Source organism: Gordionus sp. m RMFG-2023, chromosome 4 (assembly GCF_954871325.1).
Source record: "Gordionus sp. m RMFG-2023 chromosome 4, tfGorSpeb1-WG-v2, whole genome shotgun sequence".
Taxonomy (NCBI): Eukaryota; Metazoa; Nematomorpha; class Gordioida; order Chordodea; family Parachordodidae; genus Gordionus; species Gordionus sp. m RMFG-2023.
Genome location: NC_088778.1, coordinates 32,553,290 through 32,578,215, shown reverse-complemented (window position 1 = coordinate 32,578,215; position 24,926 = coordinate 32,553,290). Strand labels below are relative to the sequence as shown.

The 24,926-nt window shown below is 29.6% G+C and overlaps 1 protein-coding gene across 1 annotated transcript in view; it reads right to left on the bottom strand.

Moving 5' to 3' along the window:
• LOC135928846 (uncharacterized) overlaps positions 1–23,196 on the bottom strand; it is a 70,658-nt gene extending 47,462 nt beyond the window's left edge. The window contains exons 1-7 of the mRNA XM_065465310.1: positions 23,189–23,196; positions 22,674–22,815; positions 20,156–20,340; positions 19,227–19,484; positions 18,260–18,371; positions 17,905–18,038; positions 17,452–17,638 (exon numbers count right to left, since the gene is read on the bottom strand). Coding sequence (XP_065321382.1) covers positions 17,452–17,638; positions 17,905–18,038; positions 18,260–18,371; positions 19,227–19,484; positions 20,156–20,340; positions 22,674–22,815; positions 23,189–23,196 — 1,026 coding nt within the window. The remainder of the gene's footprint in view (positions 1–17,451; positions 17,639–17,904; positions 18,039–18,259; positions 18,372–19,226; positions 19,485–20,155; positions 20,341–22,673; positions 22,816–23,188) is intronic.
• Between the last annotated feature and the right edge of the window lie 1,730 nt (positions 23,197–24,926).

Sequence of the window (24,926 nt, the reverse complement as noted above, 5' to 3'; positions counted from 1 at the left end):
AATGTTAGGAATGTCTATCAACGAAATTTCGAAGGCTTTAACATTTTTAGAGTATAAAAATTGTGGTATCTGTATCTAGATCCATTTAAAAAGAATCTTTTAACAACTCTCCATTTTTTTAATTTAAACTAAAATATTGGATTAGCCGAGAACACTACTGCATAGCATCGAACGTTATTTTCGTTTTTTCTTTCTCTCATTATTGTTTCAGAGTTCGATTTATAAAACTATCAAAGATTATTTTCCAGCCCCAAAAAATGTTTGAAAATCATAAAATTGAATCGTTTTTTTTAAATATATAAATTGAAGAGAATGATAAGCTTAGGATGACAAATCGTATGAGGTTGGGAAATAGGGATTTCAGGATTTCCATATGCAGCATTTCCCGAGGTAATGCATCAAAAATCTCCAAAAAAATTTATTTTATAAAAGATTTTTTAACTGTTTTTTGAGTAGCGTTTATGGTTCAGTTCGATATAGAGGTTGATTTGGCAGAAACACTTTAAATTTCAGCCAGGGTTCAAAACCAGGAAATTTCGGTTTCTTCGAAGCTAACTAGGTATTTATCATGGCATGATTAAGGTCTAGTCCCCTCCCCCTACCGGAAGTAGAAGTTCCTGGAACACAATCTTACCAACTATCGGTATATATAACTATATTATCAACAAAAATGAGATATATATAATCATATCTTAACCAAAAAAAAACTCGTAAAAATATCAACTTAAAGCAAATAAATCCTTTTTTTTTATATAAAAAACTAGATTAAATTTTATTTTTTTAAACATTTATCTTTGAACATAATATTTCCCTTACTTCCTTAAATACAAAAAAAAAAATTATTGTTCTACATTTTATTTCGATAAAATTATCGTTAACGCGTTACTTCTTACAACCAAATCTCGAGGGAAAAAAATACAAAAAAAATCAGAATAAAATAAGAAAAAAAATCAGAATAAAATAAGAAAAAAAATCAGAATAAAATAAGAAAAAAAATCAGAATAAAATACGAAAAAAAATCAAAATAAGGTGATCATCGATCAAATACTTTTCAGCCTGAGCAAACGGGGGACTTTCACAATATTATTTTGGCTAAAATCTTAATCGAGCCTTTTTCATATTAAAAAAAATAGACCTAAATCAGTTTTTTTAGCGACACTGATTTTTTACCCTATTAATTCCAAACCGCACTGTCCACGAAAATGATCGGTTAACTTATAATTTATACATGTTCCACTAGTGATATAGAATCCGTGGTATTCGGGTATCTCTCGATTTTAAATCATTCAAACCGAGGACTATTTTAAAAATTTTCGAATTTTCCCGGAAATTTATTTCGAGCGAATCCTTAGAATAACGTATTTCCGTCAATTTCAGATAACTTTCGTTTATAAATCTTTGCCTATTTATTTTTTTATAATTTACACGCGAAAAATTCGATGTAAATTAAGGGTATACTATATATATAATTCGTGGGACAAAATTTAATTTGAAAGTGATAATCTATAAAGTGGGGAATACGTTATGAGGTAAAATCAGATTTTAAAAATATAAAAATGGCCGTCAATAAATAATTTACCAATTTAAAGTTATATATACAAATAATTTCATGATAACAGTCCGCCACGAGGGGTGGTTTAACCCGTTCACCGTCCCATATGGTTTATAAAAAGATGTCCATCCGCCCGGCCCATTTATTTACAAAAAAATGAATGTTTAGAAAAATTATCTTTTTTAATATCTACCTGATAAAATAAAAATATATTAAAAAAATTTTTTTTTTAATTTAGTGCCTTTTTGCCTCCAAGCTATTTTTCGAATTTACCCACCAGCTTAAATATCCGCCAAGCGCAGATCTTTACTACTGTTTGTTAAACGGTTCGTTTTGAGCCGATTTTTAAAATACGGCTAACTCAATACTTCATCCAGAAAGATCTTACGCAAGCCTGAAGATTTTGCTCATAGAAGGAACGAAGTTCTAAGACAATATATCATCGAAATCTCGAGGCTTAGTTAGTATTTTTCTAGCTAAAATATTGAGTTAGCCATTTTAAAAAAATCAGCTCAAAATGAGCCGTTTAACATTGTTTACTTTACAAAGTTACAGATAGTTTAATTTGCAAGTTTTTTTTATATAATATGGTTATGTATATTTTTCTTTTCATTTTTTCACCTTTGTTATCATATTATTGGGCGCCATTTTTTGAATTCAAAAAATTCTGGTTTAGCCGGAAGTGTATTCGTGTAGTAGAATATCTCCCCTATAAATTTAGAAACAATTTTAAATGATAAACTTTGGTAAAAAAAAATGTTTAATTTGTAAAAAAAAAAAATTTCCCCGAACATTCTCGAATATAAATTTAGAATTTTTTCAAATGTCTGATACATTAAATAAAAATATTAAACACGTGATTAGAGGCTTGCATGTGCTGCCCGAACCCGATTAAATATTGGAAATATGCTCTTATTTTCAGAGAAATGTCAATCAGATTTCGCATGTTAATTTTAAATCTTTTTTACACATCAACATGTCATTCATTAATTTACGTAATTTTCCAATTTCCCAAATTATCTATTTCCTTAAAATTTACATTTTTTGTTGATTGGTTAAATATCGTAATTATATTCATATCCTGTTTCATTTGCTACGTTTACTATTTATTGTCTTCATTATTATGATATATATATATATATTAACTTCAATGTGTTTATTCTAGCAATACATCATTTTTTGAGCGCGTTTTTTTTAAAAAATTTAAAAATCGGATTTTTTTACCGGAAATGCATTCCACCATGTTTGGAATACCTATCCCCATGGATTATAAAAAAAATTTTTGTTGCTAACCATTGACTCATTTATAATTTTACGTAAAAAAAATTTATGGAAAAACTCTAATATAAATTTTTTTTTATTAAGTTAGAAAGTTCGTAGCAAAATTGGCTGAAATTTATAAGGGAAGGTTTTTCCAAAACATGATGGGATACATTTCCGGCTAAATCATATGTTTAATTAAAGTTAAAAAAAAATAACCCATTGCCGCTAACATATGAATAAAATACACCATAATTTTTTTTAATTTCAGCTGTAATTTAGTATATTTACGCTCAAATTCCAAAATTGTTTTAATCTTCGGACTCGGGTCGGGCTGGAACGAAAGGAACACATTATAAAGATCAGATTTTTAAAATTTAAAGAAAAATGCGCTCAATGGTCTATAAATTAAAAAGGCTTAACTTATAATAGCCCCTGGGAGTCAAACCTACCCCACCCCTTCCGATTCTTTTTCGGTCCCAAAACTTGGCCCCCGCATTTATTTCTTTGCGCACACTCACTGAAGCTTTCTCTGGCTAACGAGAACTGAAAGTGGTGGTCCTTTAAGGCCATTTCGTTTAACGTTGCATTTAAACCGCTGGAAAATGTTTAAAAAAGTGAATAATTTCATCTTCCTATCCTCTTTTATGTAATAATATTATATATAATACAAGCGTTTTAAACGGAGCATTAAAGAAAGACAAGGATCCCGGCCTAAGGTATAACAAGGCAATATTTGTTTTTTTAGCGCAATATCATCACTAAAAATAGAAGTTTATATTCCACCTAAAAAAAAGAGAGGAAAAGTTTTGATCTATTTTTAAATATGAGCTAAAACGGTATAATTTGAATATAATTTTGTTTATTGAGTATATAAATTATTTCTTTGTCCTTAAAAAAAAATTCGTTTGATTCGTATTAAAAATACATATATATTTTGAAGGAGGGGGGAGGACCAAAGCAAAGCAACCTTAGAAAAATTTTCTTGATTGTGCCACGTGTCCTAATAGAAAAAAAAAATTTTTTTTTTTGATATGCCACGTGGCAGCGATTACATTAAATCGATATCCATTTTTGTAATTGGTTCATTTTATATTTTACGTCATCAGAGGGGTATCATCTCTTTTAATTTTGGTGAGATAGGGGGGGGGCGGAGGAAGGGGAGGTGTAAACCTAAACTAGGGCTTTGCCACGTGAACATTTATATTGTGATAAATGGATAAAGGGTCTGTAAAAACGATTTCAAAATATGTGTATTATAATGATTTTACTTAATATTTATAAACGACTAGATTAATTCTTTATAAAATCCATGGCAAATAATATGTATTATTACGTTGTAAAATGAATCGAATCGCGTTATAATAAATATATTATAAAATTTTAAGTTTAAAAGAGAAATGTATTAATAACAATCCTTAACAAAAATTTAATTTAAAGAAATGATAATATAAATGAATAGGGTTTCCTTCTATAAAATTGTGATGAAGAGCAGCTATTAGTCAATTTTCGCGAATGAAAGGATGGAAATGAGAAGAATTCGATCTTTCCATTGGTCCAATGGAGGAGTTGAATCTCATTAGATTTCGTATTTGAATTTTAAAAAAAGACAAATGAGATAAGCATCACCTCCACGGATCAACAAAAATTTATAGATTGGGAAGAACCATTTATCCTATTTCTTCCGGTTGCCATATTTGTAGAAAAATTATACGTTTATAACACAATTCCAATTTAAATGGTATATTATAATAATAATAAATATTTTAAAAAATTTAAAAATAATTTAATTAAAACGTTTAAAAATATAGTTTAATTAAAAACGTTAAAAACGTTTAAAATTTTTAAATTATTAGGCAATTATTTTTTAATATATGTTTTATCTTCTTCCTACGATCAATTTAGATAGTTAAAAATATACATATTTAAAAAAAAAAATTAAAAAAATTTTGTTCATTTTATAAATGAATATTAATAAATAAATTTAAAAAAGCAGGTAAAGTAAGTAAAATAAAATTATTATGTTTTTAGAAAGAAAAAATAATAAATAATTTATTTTTACTATTTTTTAAATAAAATTAATTTAGGGTAAGGTAAATAAATAATATATTTAATAATATAATAAAATATTAAATGTAATAAAAGTTTAAAAGATGGGTGCAAAAAGTGGGAGGAGGGGGTGTTAGGTAGACAAGACGTGTAAATTTTTTATTTATAAATTAAAGAAATTAATAAATGTTCATCATTATTGTTATTATAATATTATATAAACTTTAAATTGGTAAAATTTGTATATTTTTATTATATCAAAAAAAATTAAATGGATGGGCTAACTTTAGGATATATAAACGAGAAGAGATAATTTAACAAATAAAAATAAAAAATTTTATTTGCTTACCTTATAAGAAACAGGAAGTTTAAATATGTAGTTTGTTTAAATATAAACAAGAAAATTTTTATAAATTAAAAAACGAAAAGCTTAAAATTAAAATTTAAAAAAAATAAATATAATATAAAATTAACGAAACGTCAATCAAATTGGCTCTTCGTTAGGAGATAAAAAAACAAAGGTTTGTTATTGGTTCAAAAAAAATGATAAATTGTAACAAATTTGTGTCAATCATAATTTTATAATATTTATCTATTGTTTAAAAGCATAGTAATAATTCCTAATCATACGTCATTTGTAAGCGCGCCAATAACCAGGAAGATCAATTTTAAGGGTATAGGAAGGAGGAGGGGATTTACTAAGTGGAAAATTATTTTTATAAACCATTAGAAAAAAAAAATTTGGAGATCAAGTTTTGAGTGCTACGAGTGGAAGGCTCTCCCACTTCCGGAAACATCACCCATAAATCTCGCAAATAATGCGAGAATAACCCGTCTCTCGCAAGATAAAAAAAAATGGAGCGCCCAAGCAGAGATCGCCTCGCTGGATCCCCTTCGGATAATAATGATTGCGGATGAGACAGGTAATCAATCATAGAAGTTCTGGTAAAACGAAATAAAATAAGATGGGGAGAGGGGAGGGGTGGGGAAGGAATTAAAAGAAGATCTTGAATAGGGCGGACCTTGGGTTCGCATCAAGAATTCTTTTGTTTATTTAATGTTCAGTAACAACCTAAAAAAATATTAAACGAGATTTGAGTTACCATTTGCACGGCCCGGGTTCTATAGATTTTAGGGCCCGGCCCGGATATCTAAAATATCCGCCCGGCCCGGGTATTTGAAAAAATAATTTAAAATTACGGTGCCTGCAGATCTTTAATTATTCTTTTTTTTTTTAAATATCTTTTATGAAAAGAAAGAAATAAATTAATTTTTGAGCAAGATGGATCGAGGTGAATTTGAGATAGTGAAAATCTATTTTTAAATGCCTAGCTTCATCAAATTCGGCTACGTATAAAAATTTCTTTCTTTCTATCCTTCTTTCTTTCTTTCTTTCTTTTTTTTAGGAGAGTATTTAAAATGTTAACGGTTGCGCCATTTATTTAGGAAAAGAAAACCTACTTTTATTCTTTTCATTCTTAAAATTAGATTGGAGAGAATAGAAGAATATGTCAGAGACCTGTACGCACGGTCCTGAGTTCTGCCCGGGTACATGGGCCGGGCCGGGCCGGGAAATATAAAATCCGAGCCAGGCCCAAAAAAATTAGATCACCGGGTGAAGATATTTTTTTTTTAAATAAACGATTATTTTATATTATACAAAAGATCTGTAAAGCCCGGTCAGTCCGCTTGAAAGCCCGTAGATCGGGGCGTTCCTTCCCTTCCGTTTGCCTTCCCCTCTCATGGGGTAAACATTTAATATATAAATTAAGCTGGGAAAAATTGTCTTGATATGTTCTTTGAATTTCGAGCTAATATTTTCATTTAGAATGATAATATTAATTCGAAAAGAAATCACAAATAATATTCTTAAGAATATATCTTTAAATGGGTATTTTTTTTTCTTTTTTGACAAAATTTTAAATATTTTATATAGAAGTAAAGCTTATTTTATTATTTTATTTTTTTAAAAGTGAATTTGGTCAATTTTGAATTTTTTCGAAATATCTTCCGGTAAGATTTTGTCAACCTCCTGTCCTGTCAGTTCCCAGCGAACGATTATTTTCTAATAGCCAATAATAGTTTAACTAAGAAGGAATGAAGGAATGCAACTCAAATTTATAGCCAATGATCGTTTAACTAAGAAGGAATGCAACTCAAATTAATAGCCAATGATCGTTTAACTAAGAAGGAATGAAGGAATGCAACTCAAATTTATAGCCAATGATCTTTTAACTAAGAAGGAATGCAACTCAAATTAATAGCCAATGATCGTTTAACTAAGAAGGAATGAAGGAATGCAACTCAAATTTATAGCCAATGATCGTTTAACTAAGAAGGAATGCAACTCAAATTAATAGCCAATGATCGTTTATAAAAGAAGGAATGAAGGAATGCAACTCAAATTTATAGCCAATAATGGTTTAACTAAGAAGGTATGAAGGAGTGCAACTTAAATAAAAATATATATTGGCAATTGATTTATAAATGTGGGCTTGTTTAGAGTAAATTTTTAAATACTGCGAAGATATATAAGACAATTTTTATATTCATGTTATTAAAATGATAAGGTGAGGAGGGGGGGGGATAAGCCATAATTTATAATATTTTATATAAAATAATCCGCGAATTTTCGAAGCGTGATAATAATTTCGCCTTTCGTGATTGGGCGGGTCGTGCAAAAAAAAAATTTCGATGCGCTAGAAGTAAATTTTTATTGGCCTAACCATGATCACGTTTCGTGAATAAAAAATTAGCCACGTGACTACCTCTCAATAAGAGCTTTAATTGCATTTGGAAGGGGGATTAGAAAAGTGATGACCGGTAAATTCGTTCAAAAATAATATTTAACGTTAACGGTTTTTTGTAAAATTCATCTCCTCCATTAGAGGCCGGTAGGCGGAAAACGCTGGAACTGGGTAAAAAGATATTCGGGTCTGGTTTAACCGGGCCATAAAAACCTTTTTCAACAAAACGCCCACCTCTTATTATAAAACATTGAATTATCGAGGGAGGCAAAGGGAGCTCATTGAGGGAAAAAAAGTATATTATATTAATAAGCAATGTTTAATGAATCAAAACCGCGCCAAAATTTCGGGCAGTGTAAACTGGCGCCAATTTTAGTTAAAAAAAATAACGCGCCGGAAAGATTCGAAAATAAACGCTTTTAAAAAATTTTCGCGAGTTTGGCCTATAATCTAACTAACATAATTATAAATAAAAAGATTGTATTTGTCGGAAAACGCGAGCTTAAACTGGGGGGGGGGGGAATATACACCGGCCCGGTTGTCCATCTCGCGCAAAGCCGGAAACTTTATATAAAAAATATTTTTATGAACCGGGTCAAAAAAAAACCTTTTTCAAACAAAAACGCCAACCTCTGAGCGATTTATCAACACTGAATTATCGGGAGAAGCAACGGACGTTCATTGAATTAATAAGTAAGTTTAATGAATCGAAAACCGCGTCAAAATTTCGGGCAGTGGGGAACTGGCGTCAATTTTTTTTTTAAGAACCCAGTTCCAAAAAAATGCTTTAAAAAAATTTTTTCGCGGGTCAGGTCTTATATATCCAACAAACATAATTTTTAAATAAGAAAATTGTATCTGTATTTGTACGTAAAAATAATTTTGTATTTTTTTTTGCCCAACACGGCAAATAATTTCGTATCTAGGAAGGTTGTATTTTTTTCTCTCGCCTTGCGCCCAAACCAAAATATTATCATTTTTGTACGAAATTATAAAAATATCTTAATTTATATTGAAATTTATAAAATTAAAATATAATTTTTAAAAGATGAAAATAAATATATAAAACAAACATCCGTTTTTTAAATATATAATCTAATTGTTTTTTTTTAAATTTTTGCCCGAATTATATTTGAAATTGTTCTTTCACGCCCCCTCACCCCCCTCCCTTCCTCAGGACGAGACGCGTCCTGTTAAGTTACGCGTTCGGCTACGTGTAACAAAGTGGCTTGGTTGAATATAGGTTATACTCGCAGAGAGGAAAATGGCATCGTTAAAAGGTGTTGATAGCTCGAGCTCATGCCAATCTCACACCCTCCCCTCAAAAATATTCCGAGAATTAAATTTTTGGCCCGGATTTTTTCAAAGAACCCATCGTACCCCGGGGGTGGCATATTTTAAAAAAAAACATAGTGAAATTCCTGATTTAGAAAGGTGATTTGCTTTAAAGAGACTATAATCTGTCAGTCAAGTGGTGCCTGTATATCTTTTCCTGTGTGTGTGGGAAGGGGTGGGGGGGGGGGTGTAAATATTATTATAATTTTTTCTTAAAAAATGAGTTCTTATCTAAATTCCGGAGAACAAATATTTACGTTCACTGTGTTAATAATTTGGTATAGAAGAGATGTTCATTTCTAGCGAAAATATTTGTTTCTTCTTATAAAATTAAGATATTTGATATTATTTGTTTATAAATATCTTTGGTATAAGGGTCAGGTTAAACAAAGGGGATTTCAATTTTTTTTTTATTGGTCAAAATTTTAAAAAAATGGTTCTCCTAGTCCCCTAGGAGAACCATATTGAAGCGGTGGAATTTACATCATAATTCTTTTTTCGTCTCTTAACAAATCTAAAATGGCTGTCATATCAACGTTTTATGAAGTGAACCACCATGACAACAATTTTCGATCAAATACATAAACGTTGTGATATTTATTCAATTTTAAATGGATATATTAACCCCATATTTATCATCTCATCTGTGTTATCTCCTTAAACATCACCAAAAAACCTAAAATATATTTTTATAAATGTTAGGCCTCCATTAGGCGCCAAAAAATGGTTACCACTTTCCAGCCACGATAAAAGCTGAAGGTAGGATTGGGGTGGGGGCTTATATTATTATGTGCTTAATATAAAAAAAATTAATAATTTATTAAACCTACTGAATAGTGTTGTTATAAATTTTTCGAAACGGCCCAAATTACGATTTTCGCTAAAATAATATTTGTGTTAAGCATCGAAGATTTGGCAAGTAGATGTCCGAGCATTCCTGCTCTGCCAGATATGAGGGAAATCTTTGGGGTGATGCATGTTATTTTCTGAGTTATAATTATACCCGGGCCGCGTTTCAAAATCTACAATGGGGTTTTAAACAACATTGCCCGCTGGGTATTCGTGTTTTCCTCTTAAAACCTTTACCCTCCTAACTTAAAAGACAGTATGGTGTAGTATTGTACAATATAAAATTTAGGGTGTCACTGCATGGATATATCAAGATGTTTCGGATGATTAAATTAGAGTCATATGGTTTTTGCCCTTCTTTCTTATTTTTTTTAACACGATGAGGTATACGCGTCATTCCCGCCCCAGGATTTATGGCCCCCTAGGCTAGACAATGAATAAATCGAAATATTTTGTTCCTTTGAGCCTTATCATTTTTTTTTTCAGAAAATTTCATCGATATAAATTAATTTTTCTGTTTCAGCGTTCCGTTATATCCATCCGAACGTGGCGCGAGGTTTAAAAAAACTTATTCTTTCCTAGGTGATCCATATAAAATATATCGATATAGTAGAGGCTTGGGCAGGTTTTTAGCTAAAAAGCCAGTCCACTACTTGTTTTGAAAAATTATTTAACCCGCCCACCAGCTGATTTATCTAGCCGGCCTAATGTTTAAAAATTATTTTAATGGCCGGTTTGGCTCTTCATTTATTTTATTTAAATGTATTTTTTAATTAAACATACTATATAATTAGGCAACATTATGAAATAAAAACTATTATTTTTAAGTCCGTTCTGCTAATTTCGTCTACAAAATATCAAAAATTCACCCGCCCACGCCCACGTCCATTACTTTAAAATTTTTTAAACCCACCCGCCACCCACACTCGACCACGCCCATCAAAGTATGGGCGCGAGGGCGAAAACCCCGCCATGACTTAGAGATAATAATCAATTTCTCAAAACAATAATAAAATAATGTTAGTTCGCAAAATTGAATATATTTTTATTTAAATATTAAACTTACATTTTTTTTATATAAATTACAAAAGAAAAAAATAATCGTTCAAAGTCTTTTTCCAGAAAAATCGGGTCAGTCTTAAGAAGCTTCATTCTCAAGGTGAAGCGACCCAAGATGACGCTCTTCCCTAAGAAAGGACAGGCCAGCGCCGCTTAAGGCGGATGTTAAATATTCTCCAAGTCCTCAAAGTTAGCATCATATTGGTAAATTTTAATTATTAAGTTTTTCTTTCTTTCTTTCCTTCCTTCCTTTTTTTTTGTCATTCATTCTTCCTTTCCTTTCCTTACCTTTTAAAATCAAATAAAATATTATGTATAATATATAATATAATATGTATATGTAAATATATAAAAAGTCAAATTCAAATTATATGTATATATATAATATAATTAAAATTTTTATTACTTATTTTTTTTAAGGATATATTTAATATATCATATTAAATTTAAAATAATGTAAATAAATAATTTTATTTTTCCTTCACTTCCAATAAATTTAGTTTACATGATATAATATATCCGATTCAATTAGTTTAACTTTAACCCCCCCCCCCCCCCCAAAAAAAAGAGATTTAAATATAAAACCCAACGACCTTCCCTAACACTTTAACCCACCTTTTGCTATCTAACTAACTTATTATGGCAATTTAAAAAAAATTTTTTTTTTTTTTTACAATTACGAATCAGTTTACATCTAACTTATAAGTTCATTAAAATAAAAAATTATTATAATATATAATTAAATATCTGTTCTCCTGTTGTTAAACGGCTTGATTTTAACCGAATTTCAAAAACGGCTCGATTTGAGCCGAATTCTAAAAACGGACGATTTGGCAACTCAGTATTTTAGCCAGAAAAATATCGACTAAGCCCCGAGATTTCGTTAGTAGATGTTCAAACCTTTTGTGCCACCTTCGAGCAAATTCCTAAGACTTGCGTAATATTTTTTTTCCTAATAAAATATTGAGTTAAGCCGGTTTAACATCACTAATGGTCGGCATTAATTGATGTATATTTTAAATCTCATTAATTAGGGCTACCAAATATTCGCGCTCATTATTTCGCGGGGATACAAGATGTGATTCTGCTGTATGGGCAACAGCTCAAGATAATAACTGGAAGCCCCAGTCTGAAATCCAGGGGTGTGAACCCGAACCCGGTTTCCGGAAATTTAAAATTGTTTGGTTGGGCATTTTGAAACCACAGAGCAAACAGAGACCAATTTCAGGACAAACTCATTATACCCGGGGTAAAATAGACCTGGGGCAGGTTCGGCCCCATCTTAGGAAATTGGTTTCGACTAAGTTACTTTTATCAAAATTTCCATTAAATAAAATATCCCTGCTGTTCTCGGGATAAATTTATTTGTTTTTTTAAAAAAAATATAGGAGTAGAGAAAAAAAAATTATATAATATAAATTATTTGAAATATTACCATACCACCATACCTAATTTACTTTTTATTTAAAAACTATTTCGTTTTAAGGGTTTATGCAAACAAGAAAGGGCCATTGACTTTAATTAACCTAATGATAAAAAATATCTATCATTACAAAAAAAAAAAAACTTAAATAAAAACTTAATAAAAGACATCATAAAAATTTATGCGCAAATAAATAAAAATAAAATATTTTTCATTAAAATAATATATTTAATAATAATCTTTATATAAATATTATAATTATATTAATTATATTTTTTTTGTTTTATGAAAAATAAATTCATTATTAATATAGATTTACTTGGTTGTTATGTAAAATGATATCATCTTTTATTTTCACACCTCCCCCAAAAAATAATAGCGTAGCGCAAAAAATGAAAAATGTTAAAATAAATTTCGAGAAAAAATGATATCCAATAATATTCAATTTTTTTCTTCTAAAAATTATTGATTAGAAATATTGATTGATTATTGGTTATTTGATTTTTTTTAAAAAAAGAAAAAAAATAATATAATATAATATATATATATATAAATTTAAAGACAAAAATATATAAAACAAAAATTATATTAATAATATACTTATAAAATATCCATGATGATAAGAATCAGAAAAGAAAAAAAACTATATTGTTTTAGAAAAAGAATTTATGAAGAAAATATATATAAATAAAAAATTTTAAATGTTTTTTTCCCGTTTTTTTCAGAATATAAAATTAGAAAAAATAAATTTCTTTTTAACAAGGAAGTTATAAAGGTAGGTTTATAGTTATAAATTGGTTTTTTATATAATTAACATTTTATAATAATTTGATGTTATGAAACCAATAATGATTCATTATTTTTAAAATAATTATTTTTTATTGTTTGTAATTGGATTTTTTGTTTTTTGTTTTTTAAAAAATAAAAAAATATATATAAAGATATTATCCAAAAATATAGGAGTGTTTTTTAAAAAAAAATTATTCAAAGAGAAAATCATCATTTAGAAATTCCAAGAAGTTAAAGGTCTAAGACTGCTTCCTACTCATTCTAAAGAGCTATTTGGATTAGAGACTTGAGAGACGGTAAGATCGTTAATAAAATTCAGGCCGGTCAAAAGGGCCAGGCTCGTTTGGATGAATCGGTTGAAACCAGGCCCCCAAAAAAGATTATGTTCCTAGTATTACCTTTCTCAAAAATGACGCGCGTCCTGGGATGTGTCAGAAAACGACCCCTAAAAACAACACGCGTAGTTTCCCATGCCGGAAGGAAGGATATCTTTGTTGTGGGTAAGTCACGAAATATAGGAAATTTAGGTTGGGGTGGAAGGAAGTGCCAAATGTAAATACCATAATATTCGTTGAGAAGGAGGGGGTGTGGGGGTAGGACTCTGCTATTAGTCTCGGTGATTTTTAAGTTTAAAAAAAGAGGAGGTTAAAGCGGATATATAAACGTTAACGCAATTTAATAACGCATATCAAATGGCTTCGCGCAAATTGGTAAAATTATCGTTTGGCGTTAGCAACCATTTAAAAAACACGCAAATAGGTTTGTTTATTTTCATTACTATTTTTTATCCCTCGCTTTGTTAATATAATATAAAAATGTAATTATAAATAACTTACTTTATAATCCTAAAAAAAGGAATATTTAGAAAATTAAAGAAATATGAAAGCAGACGATAATATAATTTTCAAAGACAAATCCTTTTTTTTTTCTAGAACTTATTTAAAATTTCGAAATGGACGGATTATTAATATAAAAAAAAGACAACCTAAATTTACACGAGGGAGTGGTTACGTTTTTTTTTTTGGAATTTAAAAATTACGACTAAACGTAATCGCTCACTTTGTGCGCACTATTATACTATCCGAAATCAAATTTTAGCATCGCTTACACGGTGGGGGCAAATTATTCCCTTGATCATATGGTTGCTCCAAAATAAGGCTACAAATGCTTCGCAAAATTTTAAGGCACATTTTTGGACTATTTTTGCAAATAATATTAAAATTATTATATATTTTGGCAACAATGTCCCCCATTATAGTATACACCTACCAAATTGAAAGAACATTTTTCTCCTTTAACAAGAATAAAAACATACCCGAGAAGTGGGAAGTACAACCTCCGAAAATAGATTGACGGGTTATCTCGTCTTAATATACATAGGGGGTTGCCTCCCAGGCACTGAAGAAATCCTTGACAAATTAGCTCACTCATTCCCAAGATCGAATTTTACATTATAAATTTATAATATGATTCTTAATTTTCCCCCCCACCCACTTTTTAATAATACCAATATTTGTTTTTTCATGAATTCTTTGTCAGGTTTATATACTACATGCAATAATTTTTTTAAGGATATTTTTTATGCTTCATCTATATTTTCTACACGTATAATTTAAATTTATATATTTTTTAAAAAAAATCTTTATCGGGACATTCAATTTATAGGTGATTCATGGGTTAATGTTAGATAACCGCCAAGTCGACATAAAGCAATTTCCTAAACATGAACTTATGGGTTTTGGGAGCCACGCACTCATCGACTATGCCCACAGACGTTTCCAATTAAGGATTTTTTTTTAAAATATATATATATTAACCATATGTGGCAGTCTCGATCAAAATATTAATATATATTCTCGAATTTGTGTATTAGAAATTGTCAATATTCTATAGTCACTAGTCTCAATAAATTTCTGAAACTTAAAGATACTCTTCAAATAACTCCTCTAATAATTCTAAAAAAATTTTAAAAAATTATCCGCAACCCATACGTGCATGCCTGCTTATTTAAATCGGTTTTATTTTGTGATTGAATTATTACATACAAAAATTAAAAAAAATCTAGAAATAATTATAGATAATAAATACGACGACTCCAGAAGAACTAACTAACTTTTGAAGGTTCAAGTTGACAAATATTCATCCCAAAAATCTGCTTGGAATCACTGCATAAAGGAAGAGCATTATCTCATTTTAATCGATCATAAAATAGATTGTATTCCCAGCCGAATAAAAAAGAGTTGTGGAACCTGAATCGAAGCCAATCATTTTAAAGATAACTTATTTTAAAAAAAATCGGGGGGTTGCGTGAGTAGTGAATGGGGTACAGAATGTTAAGAATTGTTTGATTGGACCGAACAAAACATATGATCAATAATGGACAGGAGTATTTTCGGACAGGGGCAGGTTCGGAACACTTTGAGAAAATGAGTTTTGAATTAAGTTTTTTGCTATCTAAATTTCAGCTAAATTAGAGTTTATAAAAATTTATTAAATTAATATACATACGTTCAGCGTCACTGTATATTTTCCGGCAACGAATTATTTATTTTTTAGCGCCTTTTTTTTCAAATTTAAAAAATCTGATTTTACCCGGAAGTGCATGCCAACATGTTTGGAAATACCTACTCCTATAAATTTCAGACAGTTTTTAACCGTGAACTTTACGAACTTAATAAAATTTATATTTAGATTTTCCATAAATTTTTTTAACATAAATTATAAATGATTCAAAGGTTAATAAGCAAAATTGTCTACAACTTTCTTTCTTTCTTTCTTTCTTTCTCCAAATATCTTAAGATAGGTATTGCAAAAATGATGGAATGTACTTCCGGTAGAATCAGATTTCTAAATTTAAAATGATTTAAAGTTGAAAAAATAGCACATTTGCCGGGAAAAACAGATTGAGGCTAACATATATATATATGTCGTACGGGGATTTGGACTCTCAATTTTAAATCATTTACTAAGGGCGATTTTTTGGATTTTAAAAAATCTAATTTTACAGGAATCGTATTCCAGCATGTGCAGAGTATTTACCCCTATAAATTTCAGCCAATTTCAGCGATAGACACTTTTAGTATTTTTTATATTTATACGAAATAATCCATATAAAAATTAAATTTAAATTAGAAGTAGTTTCTAAAGTTCGTGGCTTGGAAATTCACAGTTAGGATACTCTACCCATGCTAGACTATATTTCCGGTTGAATCGAACTTTAAATTTTTTTATAAATCGCTCTCAGTAAAGGATTTAATCTAGAGATTCCGAATCCCAATACGATATATATATATATAAACAGTAAATTGAAAGAATTTTAAAATAGATTTCGATTTCAGCAATAAATTATATACTCCAAAAGTGACTTAAAATTACAGAAATGCATAAATCGTTGGCTGAGTATTATAAATGTTCTATCTCCATTTTTTTTTTAAAAAAATAATTCTTCAGGAGGAATGCGTTTTAAACAAAAAAATTTCTTGTATTTTTAGATAAGCACACCATAGCTAGTGCAAATAAAGGATTATTCTAAATTATTTATTAACATTATCACTGGTGATATGGAATAATAATGAGCTACTGATCAGGTGTCCTCAAATTTCTTTTAAAAAAACAAAAAAAAACAAAACTTAATCAAAAAAACGAAAAGTATACCAAAAGCTTTAGCCTATACCAAAGAGGAATTAAGTATCTAAATTAAATCGAACCAAGCCACGGTCTGAAAGATTGATTTATCGGGAAAAAATAGCATTTTGCCAAAAAAAAGAAAGAAGTGGATATAGAACACTATAATACTAAACCGGCGAAATATATATATGCATAAAAAAGAAGAGTTCGTAAAAAAAAGAGGATAACAACCAATCAATAAAAGTCAGACATAATTTTTCGTACAATATTTGGTACGGCTCAACTCGGGGTTTCCCTCTTTATTTTTAAATAAGATTAATGGCGCGATATAAATTTTAAAATAAAAATTATGTTCATGTAGTAGCTTGAGAATTAAATTATTCCATCTCCATTTTTAGTAAATTTTAACAGGTGGAGCAATTTTTTAAAGATTAAATTCATTATAGTTTTCAAAAGGATTATCGTTTTGGACTTAATATTTAAATATTATGGATTTTTTTTAATTTGACAAAAAGTGGATAGAATTTAAATTCTGATTTCTTCATAATTATGCTATTATTTTTAAGAACAAAAAAAACTGAGGCTTAAAATGATGGTTTTCTAGACGAAAAACTACGTTTCGCCGTTTTTTTAACCGATTGGTTATAACGGTTAAAAAATAAAGCAGTTATGCAAAAAAAAAATTACGTGTCATTATTTATATTTGTAAGATAATTAATAATAATGATAATGATAACTGATAATAATTCTTTATTTATCACCTGAGAGGGTAGATTCGAATAGATTAAGTCTTGGTCTGAGAGCCTATTGGAAGTATCTAATAGAGAAGCACGAGCTACAGTCCCGCCCTTAGGTTCCACCCTGATCTCGGTCAAGATGCTAAGGAATCCATTTGGGTCATATAAGGGCACTTTATCTAGATTAAAACCCGCTTCATAGCTCCTGTTTCTTGAAAAAAATATATACGTATTAAAATTACTGTAACTAATATCAATTTGGATTTTGGTTATTTTATAGTCAAAACAATCGGTAACTTTATTTTAAAATGTTTCCTACATATATAGTATTTTATAATTATGTAATTTAACTTCTAATATTATGCAATTACATTGACTTCCATAATATATTATTAAATGTAGGAAGTTATAATAATATAATGTACAAATAAGGTAACCTTTAAAATATATAAGATATTCAAATATAACAGGTTATACTTTATTTTTGATGAGAGAGGGGCGTCAGATTTCGGGGTAAACTGAACATGGGGGTACAGTATATACTGAATCAAAAGGTTATCAGATTCGGCATCGCGTAAGCCGTCAATATTTTCGGACCCGTCACGTGACATCTAAAAAAACAAGATATATCAATAATTAAAAGGAATTAATATACTTTCCTGGAGGATGATTTATAATATATTTATTGTTATTAATTTTTCTCTTTCTTTATTTATTTCTTTCTTTCTTTCTTTCTATCTTTCTTTCTTTCTCTCCTTTTTTAATTTTTCTTTTTTTCATTCTTTCATTCTTTCATTTTTTTATTTGTTTATTAGATGTTAAGAAATAATACTTCAGTCTCCAATGAGGCCTCGAAAATCAGTATTTTAGCCAGATTAACGCAGGGAGATTGTACTGGATCTCCGATTTTACCGACATTTATGAAACCTTTATTTATCTTGTTTCTTCAATGATGCAAACAAATAAATAATAATTACTATAACTAATTTTTTTTTTAAAGAAATATCAGAGGCCTGCAGCAGAGACCTTGGCGGGCCTTAATTTTTTGACCAAGCCTGCCCAGGCCCGCAGTAAGAAAAATTTTTGAGGCTCAGGCCTTGCCCGGACTATATTAAATATTGAATATTTATATCCAAAAATTTTAATTTATTGTAATTTAATAATAAAAAAAAATAAACAATATTTAAAGTGTATATAAGGTAATCGTTTTGTTTACAATAAAATATATTAATTATTAGAAGAAGAAGAAGAAAAATGACAATATAATCTTTAAGTTAGCAACTGTTTTAAATAAGCTAAATTTTAAATTTAATATTAAAAAAAATTGGAAAACCCAGGCCCGGCCCACGGTAGATGTAATATTAGTCTGTGGACCATGAGCTGGCTTGGTCCATGAAGGTCACTTGCAGGTTCGGTCCGGCTCGGCCCTAAGTCCGGGCTGGCACACAGACCGAGCTGTTTTTTAGTTTTTTAAATATACCCAGGGCAAGCTGGGCCTAAAAATTATTTTTTTTAAAAAGGATATGATATAGCCCAATAAAAAAATTATATTCTTTTATAGGAAATTGTATGTTAAGTATGAAAATAATTTTTTTAATGTAATAAAATATTCTATTCAGAAAAGCATGTAAGGGCGATACTTTTATTTTTGGTCATAAGAGGGATAATATATTTAAATTAAGGTTTTTTTAAAGGTATAATATTTATGATTGTCAATCAAATAAAAAAAAAATATAAGAGACGTAGGATGCACCCTTAAACGCTGCAAATTAAAAAATATATATATAATAATCCCAAACGTTACGAGACAATGTCCAATTCTATCCGTCAATCTGTCATAATTTCGGCGAGATTGAACGTAATCCTGGTAGCGGCAAATGGGTATAACATTGATGGCTCTGAACAAATAACCGACATTCGAAGGAGATATCGGGCACAAATAACCGATATTCGAAGGTGCTATCGGACACAAATAACCGCTTCCATCTTGATGGATGTCGTTAGCGGAATCATCGAAAACTTCGTCAAATAGTTTGGCAGTTGAATCACCGGTGAAACTAGGTGAACACAAATATAAATAAAAAATATAGCTATATATCGTCCGCGTTTTATTCCTCCTCGATAAATCAATTCTTCAAACACTATTATTCTTCCACGAGAAAAATAAAAAAATGTCGAAAATATAAAAATTTACAATAATCCTTTATTTGCGTCATTACATTATTTGTGATCCACTATTTCAAAACACAAAAATTTAAAAACTCGATACATAAGAGAGATCTATAAGAGGGGTCAATTTTTAGGGCCAGCTTTTTAATTCTCGAGCCCGGCCCGGATTTTAAAAAGAATAAATATTTTTTAGCCCGACCCGGGTTTCAAATTTTCTAATTTTCAAATCCGCCGTCAAGGTTCGGATTATTTAAATAATTTTTGCCTGCTACATATTTTTTTGCAAATATGTTTTTTTCAAGATAACATTGGTTATAACGAGTGGCAAATGGATTTTTCTAACTAGTCATTTGATATTCAGTCTAGCCCAGCCGGGATTTTAGATTTACAGATGTTACTTTGACTATGTATGGCTTTTTTTTTAAAAAAAATACCACCTCCCACCTCTGAAAGAGATCGATCAAGTTATCAACAAGTCATGTGACTGAAAGAGGTTGACTAATCATAAAAATGAACAAAGGCCTCGTGATTAACAAAAAAAAATTTTTTTGGTAGTAACTTTTCAATAAGTAGAGTCGCGAAGCCACGATTTTTCGCCACGTAAAAGGGGTGCGGCGATAGATATTTCCCGCAAAATGCGTTAGGCGAACGATTTTTGGGGTCCATTTTGATGATTTCGTCGGTATCCTTAACGTTCTCCGAATTTGGGATTTTAGATATAATGTCAATCAGCTCAGACCGAAACTGGGTATAAAAGGGAGGAAAAAAAATAAAAAATCTAAATAATGTTTAAAAAAAAGAAAGAAAAAAGTAATATGAAATTATGGTAGGGTAATGAATAAAAATGGGTTAGGCCCGCGTCGAAGAAAATCAGCTGAGAATTGAGACACAAGTCAATTTATTGATGTTATTTTTTTTTTCTAAGTTGAGCTATATTTTCAAGAATAAAAAAACTCCTGGTTTAAGGATTAGCCGTTTTTTAAGCTTGATAAAAAAAATATATTTCCCCAATTTTTATATTTAATTAGTGGTAAAGTCAACCCACCCCCCTTCCTTAATAGCACATTAGAATCCATCTTGGAATTGCCGAGAGAAAGAAAAGCCTTATTCCCACATACCTGTCGATCACATTTTTTCCTGGTTTTTTCGGAAAAGAGGCGAAATCTCTCTTTATTATTTTTTCAAGAATCAGATTTTATCTTAGAAATAGGGCCTATCCGGAAAAATATCAAAGAAGTTTTTAACTATTGAAAAATTATGAAACAAAGGAAAGCGAAAAAATTATAGTTCAAGAAAGCAAAATAAGTTTTCGAACGTCAAACACAAAACCCTAAATCCAGAATCCAAAAAAAAAGGATAGAAGAAGTTTAGAGTCACAAATGCTTAAAAAAATCAGAGATCCGGCTGAACCCTAAAAGTAAGAACTATAAAAATGAAGTCCATTCTTAGATTCCTTCCTACCTTTTATAGCTTGTGGTAATGGAATAAAAATTATCTGAAAAAAAAATTCTAACTTAGAATTATTTTAAAAAAAAGATCATTGGAAAAAAATGCTACGACAAAGCTGAATATCGCTTACCTTTCGTAAGCTAGTGTTGATAAACGACAAGATTTAAGCCGATTTTCTGAAACGGCTATCTCAATATTTTGGCCAGAAAAAATGTGTCACAAGCTTCTAGATTTCCCTAATAGATGTCCAAACTGTGCCATCTATGACCAAAATCTTCAGACTTGCGTATAACGTTTTCCTGGATAAAATATTGAGTTAGCCGCTTTTAAAAATCCGCTCAAATCGAGCCGTTTAACAACACTATCGTAAGCGATAATATAATTAAGATATTACATGTATCATGGGCCCGTTTGAGCATTTCAAGAAATTATGCGTTTTTTGTAGAAATTATACACATATATATAGTATATGTTAGTCGTCAGTGTGTTTATTTTTTTTCAACTTTATAAATCATATTTTGAAGCGCGTTTTTTTTTTAATAATTTAAAAAAATCTGATCTTACAGGAAATGAATGCCGCCATGTATGGAATCCTTTTTCAGGCAATTTTTTCCGGGAACTTTTAAACTTATTGCAATTTATATTAAATTTTTCCATATATTTTTGGTATATAAATTTCTAAATGACTCAAAGGTTAACAGCTAAATTGTCTAAAAATTCATGAGGTAAGTATTCCAAAACATGATAGAATCCATTTCCGGTAAAATCCGAAATTCAAATTTTAAAAAAGCGCGCTCAAAAAAATGATTTAAAATTTTAAAAACCGGTCTTACCGGAAATGAATGCCGCCATGTATGGAATCCTTTTTCAGACAACTTTTTCCGGGAACTTTTAAACTTAGTGTAATTTATATTACCATATATTTTTTATATATAAATTTCTAAATGACTCAAATGTTAACAGCTAAATTGTCTAAAAATTCATGAGATAAGTATTCCAAAACATGATAGAATCCATTTCCGGTAAAATCCGAAATTTAAATTTAAAAAAAGGGCGCCCAAAAAAATGATTTAAAAATTGAAAAAAAAATAACAAATTGACGCTAGCATATATAGATATAAATAAATATTTTAAAAACTATAAATATAATAGTCAAAAATTTATAAAAGAGTATAAATATATATCATAGTTATATAATAGCCCATCACATTTAGAATATGGGAATTCATTCATTCATTTAGCACGTGGGATCTATTATATAAAAGATCACGTGTCTAAAGAATCAGAAGGACTCTCGGCGTTTAATATTTTGAAATTAACATGCAAACTAACAGAGCAGCGAGTTGATAAAAAATTTAATGCGCGAAAAACCCTCTTACAAATATTCAAATTTTTTGGTCAACTTTTTGAAAATTACGCAATCGAATGTTCTAGCATAGCTTTAGCCAGTGATAGTCGTGGCGTAAATACGTTATCGCTTATGACGTAGTTACATTTGTTTTATATGGATAATGGTTATTGATCTCACTTTTGAAAACATGTGATTTGTCATTAACTTGATTACCATTTACATCAAAATTCCATTATTTAGCTGCAAATGTTAGGTGCTTAAAAAAAAGAAGTGAAACCTGAGTATGCACTTCTGTGTCATCGGGAGGAAAGGTGTGAACGTACAAGGAACAAAATGAAGGAAAGCGTGATTCGCTATGATTCAATCTGACGATAGAAAATGAGCGGCATAATTGATTGACTGGATCTTTTTCGGGTACTCTGTTATTAATCGCATTATTTAAAAAAAATACAATTATAAATAAGCTCTTAAAAACTCCGAAATCACCCGCACAAAGTTAATATATTAATAAAATGAAGATATGGTCATGTGATACGGTTCTACATTTTTCCCCCCTAGTGGAACAAACATAATTTAGTCGTCCTGTCAAGGTTCGGATGAGCCCCTTGCAAAAAATTATTAAACATTTTAACCCGACAAGGAAAAGTTTAGTGACGCTCTCTGGTGGCTAGACCTAAATACGCGAGGGGAAAAAAATCCGCTGACCATTTGAGCGCGGGTCAATTTATTTTATGTTTTCTTCAAAGTTAAGGTATATCTTCGAGAAAAAACCCCAGTCTGCTTTTTTTTTACTTCCGCATAATATAAATTTAACGTTTATTTTAGCCAATTTAAAAAAAAATTATGGTCCGAACTACGCTCAAAAAAAATTGCCCTTACAACAGCTGATTTATTTAAATTTCTATTAGTCTATTTACAATCACGTGATCAGATATTACAGGTTATGGATATAAAAAATTAATTAAATTTTATTAACCACCCATTTTTAACGTATTTTAACTAGTGTTGTTATGACGCTCAATTTGAGCCGGTTTTTAAAAACGGCTAACTCAATATTTTGCAGCCAGAAAAATATTGCTTAAGCCTCGAGATTTCGATGATATATGTCTTAGAACTTTGTTCCATCTACAAACAAAAAATCTTCAGGCTCGCGTAAGATTATTCTTAGACAGTGAGATACTGAGTTAGCCGGTTTTTAAAAACGGCTAACTCAGTATTTTAGCCAGAAAAATATTGCTTAAGCCTCGAGATTTCGATGATATATGTCTTATGGAACTTTGTTCCTTCTCACAAACAAAAATCTTCAGGCTCGCGTAAGATTATTCTAGATGAAATATTGAGTTAGCCGTTTTTAAAAAATTGGCTCAAAATTGAGCAGTTTAACAACACTGATTTTAACTCTAACCCATATCTCTCAACCGATAACAGAAAATCCTACAGTTGAACATTTTCGCGAGTTGAGCTATTAATCGCTTAAAAGTAGGGTCATTATACCCCAACAACTATAGTGCCATGCAATATAACATATTTTTCTTATCATCATTAGTTAAACGTTCTCGACAATTTAAACGTTGAAAAATGATTACGATAAAAAAGCGAGATGAAAGATACGAAAAAATAATAATAATGCAAAACAGAGATGATAATAAGGGCCCAAAATCGAAAACAATTTAATGAATAAAAATATCCCATATGGTGACGTTATGGGAATATTTTAAATCCTTTTGTCATGATCTGATTACAGCAAAAATTTTTCAATTAACTTAACGTACCTTTAACGTCATGGTGGAATGCGAATATGTTTAATGTCGCTTCAACCTTGAAGCATCTTCTTTCTAGACACTCAAATCTCAGTTCGGTGACTTTTAGTTTTAAGCTTAATTGTGCATTGGAAAACTACTATATAAGAAAATCACTCTTCTTCAACAAGTGGAATAATTTGATTACCATAAAAAATTAAACTGTGAAACTGATAAATCAATATCTTACTGGCCTTAATTTTTACGAATATACCCTTTTCTAAGGTTACATTTTTCCAGAAGAATATTATAATAGCTGAAATATTTTTTTATATGAGATAGCCAACTATAAGTTAGATTAAAATATGATATAATTTAAACCAGAGACAGAGATACGATTTTTCCACGGCTACCTCCGGGTTTTATATTTTTCAGGCCCAACTTGCCCCGGATAATTTTTTAAAAATATATTATATTTATTTTTAATTTTTAATGCTAAACCATAAACCATAAAAAAAAAATATGAATCATTTGTATTTTTAAAAATAAATATAAATCTAATAAACAAAATAAATTAAGAATAATTATTTTTGCATTTGAAAAAAAAATAATAATTCAAATTTGTATTTTTTTTTGCCTCTGAAAATCGAAATTACGCTGCCGCGGGACGTCGGCTTTTAAGCCCCCTCCCACTCGGCCTGCCCTACATGTAACTCATTATTCTTTGTAGTTTATATGTTGAACTAATTACAAAAAAAATTGTGTAAATGATACTTATCTATATATGTTGA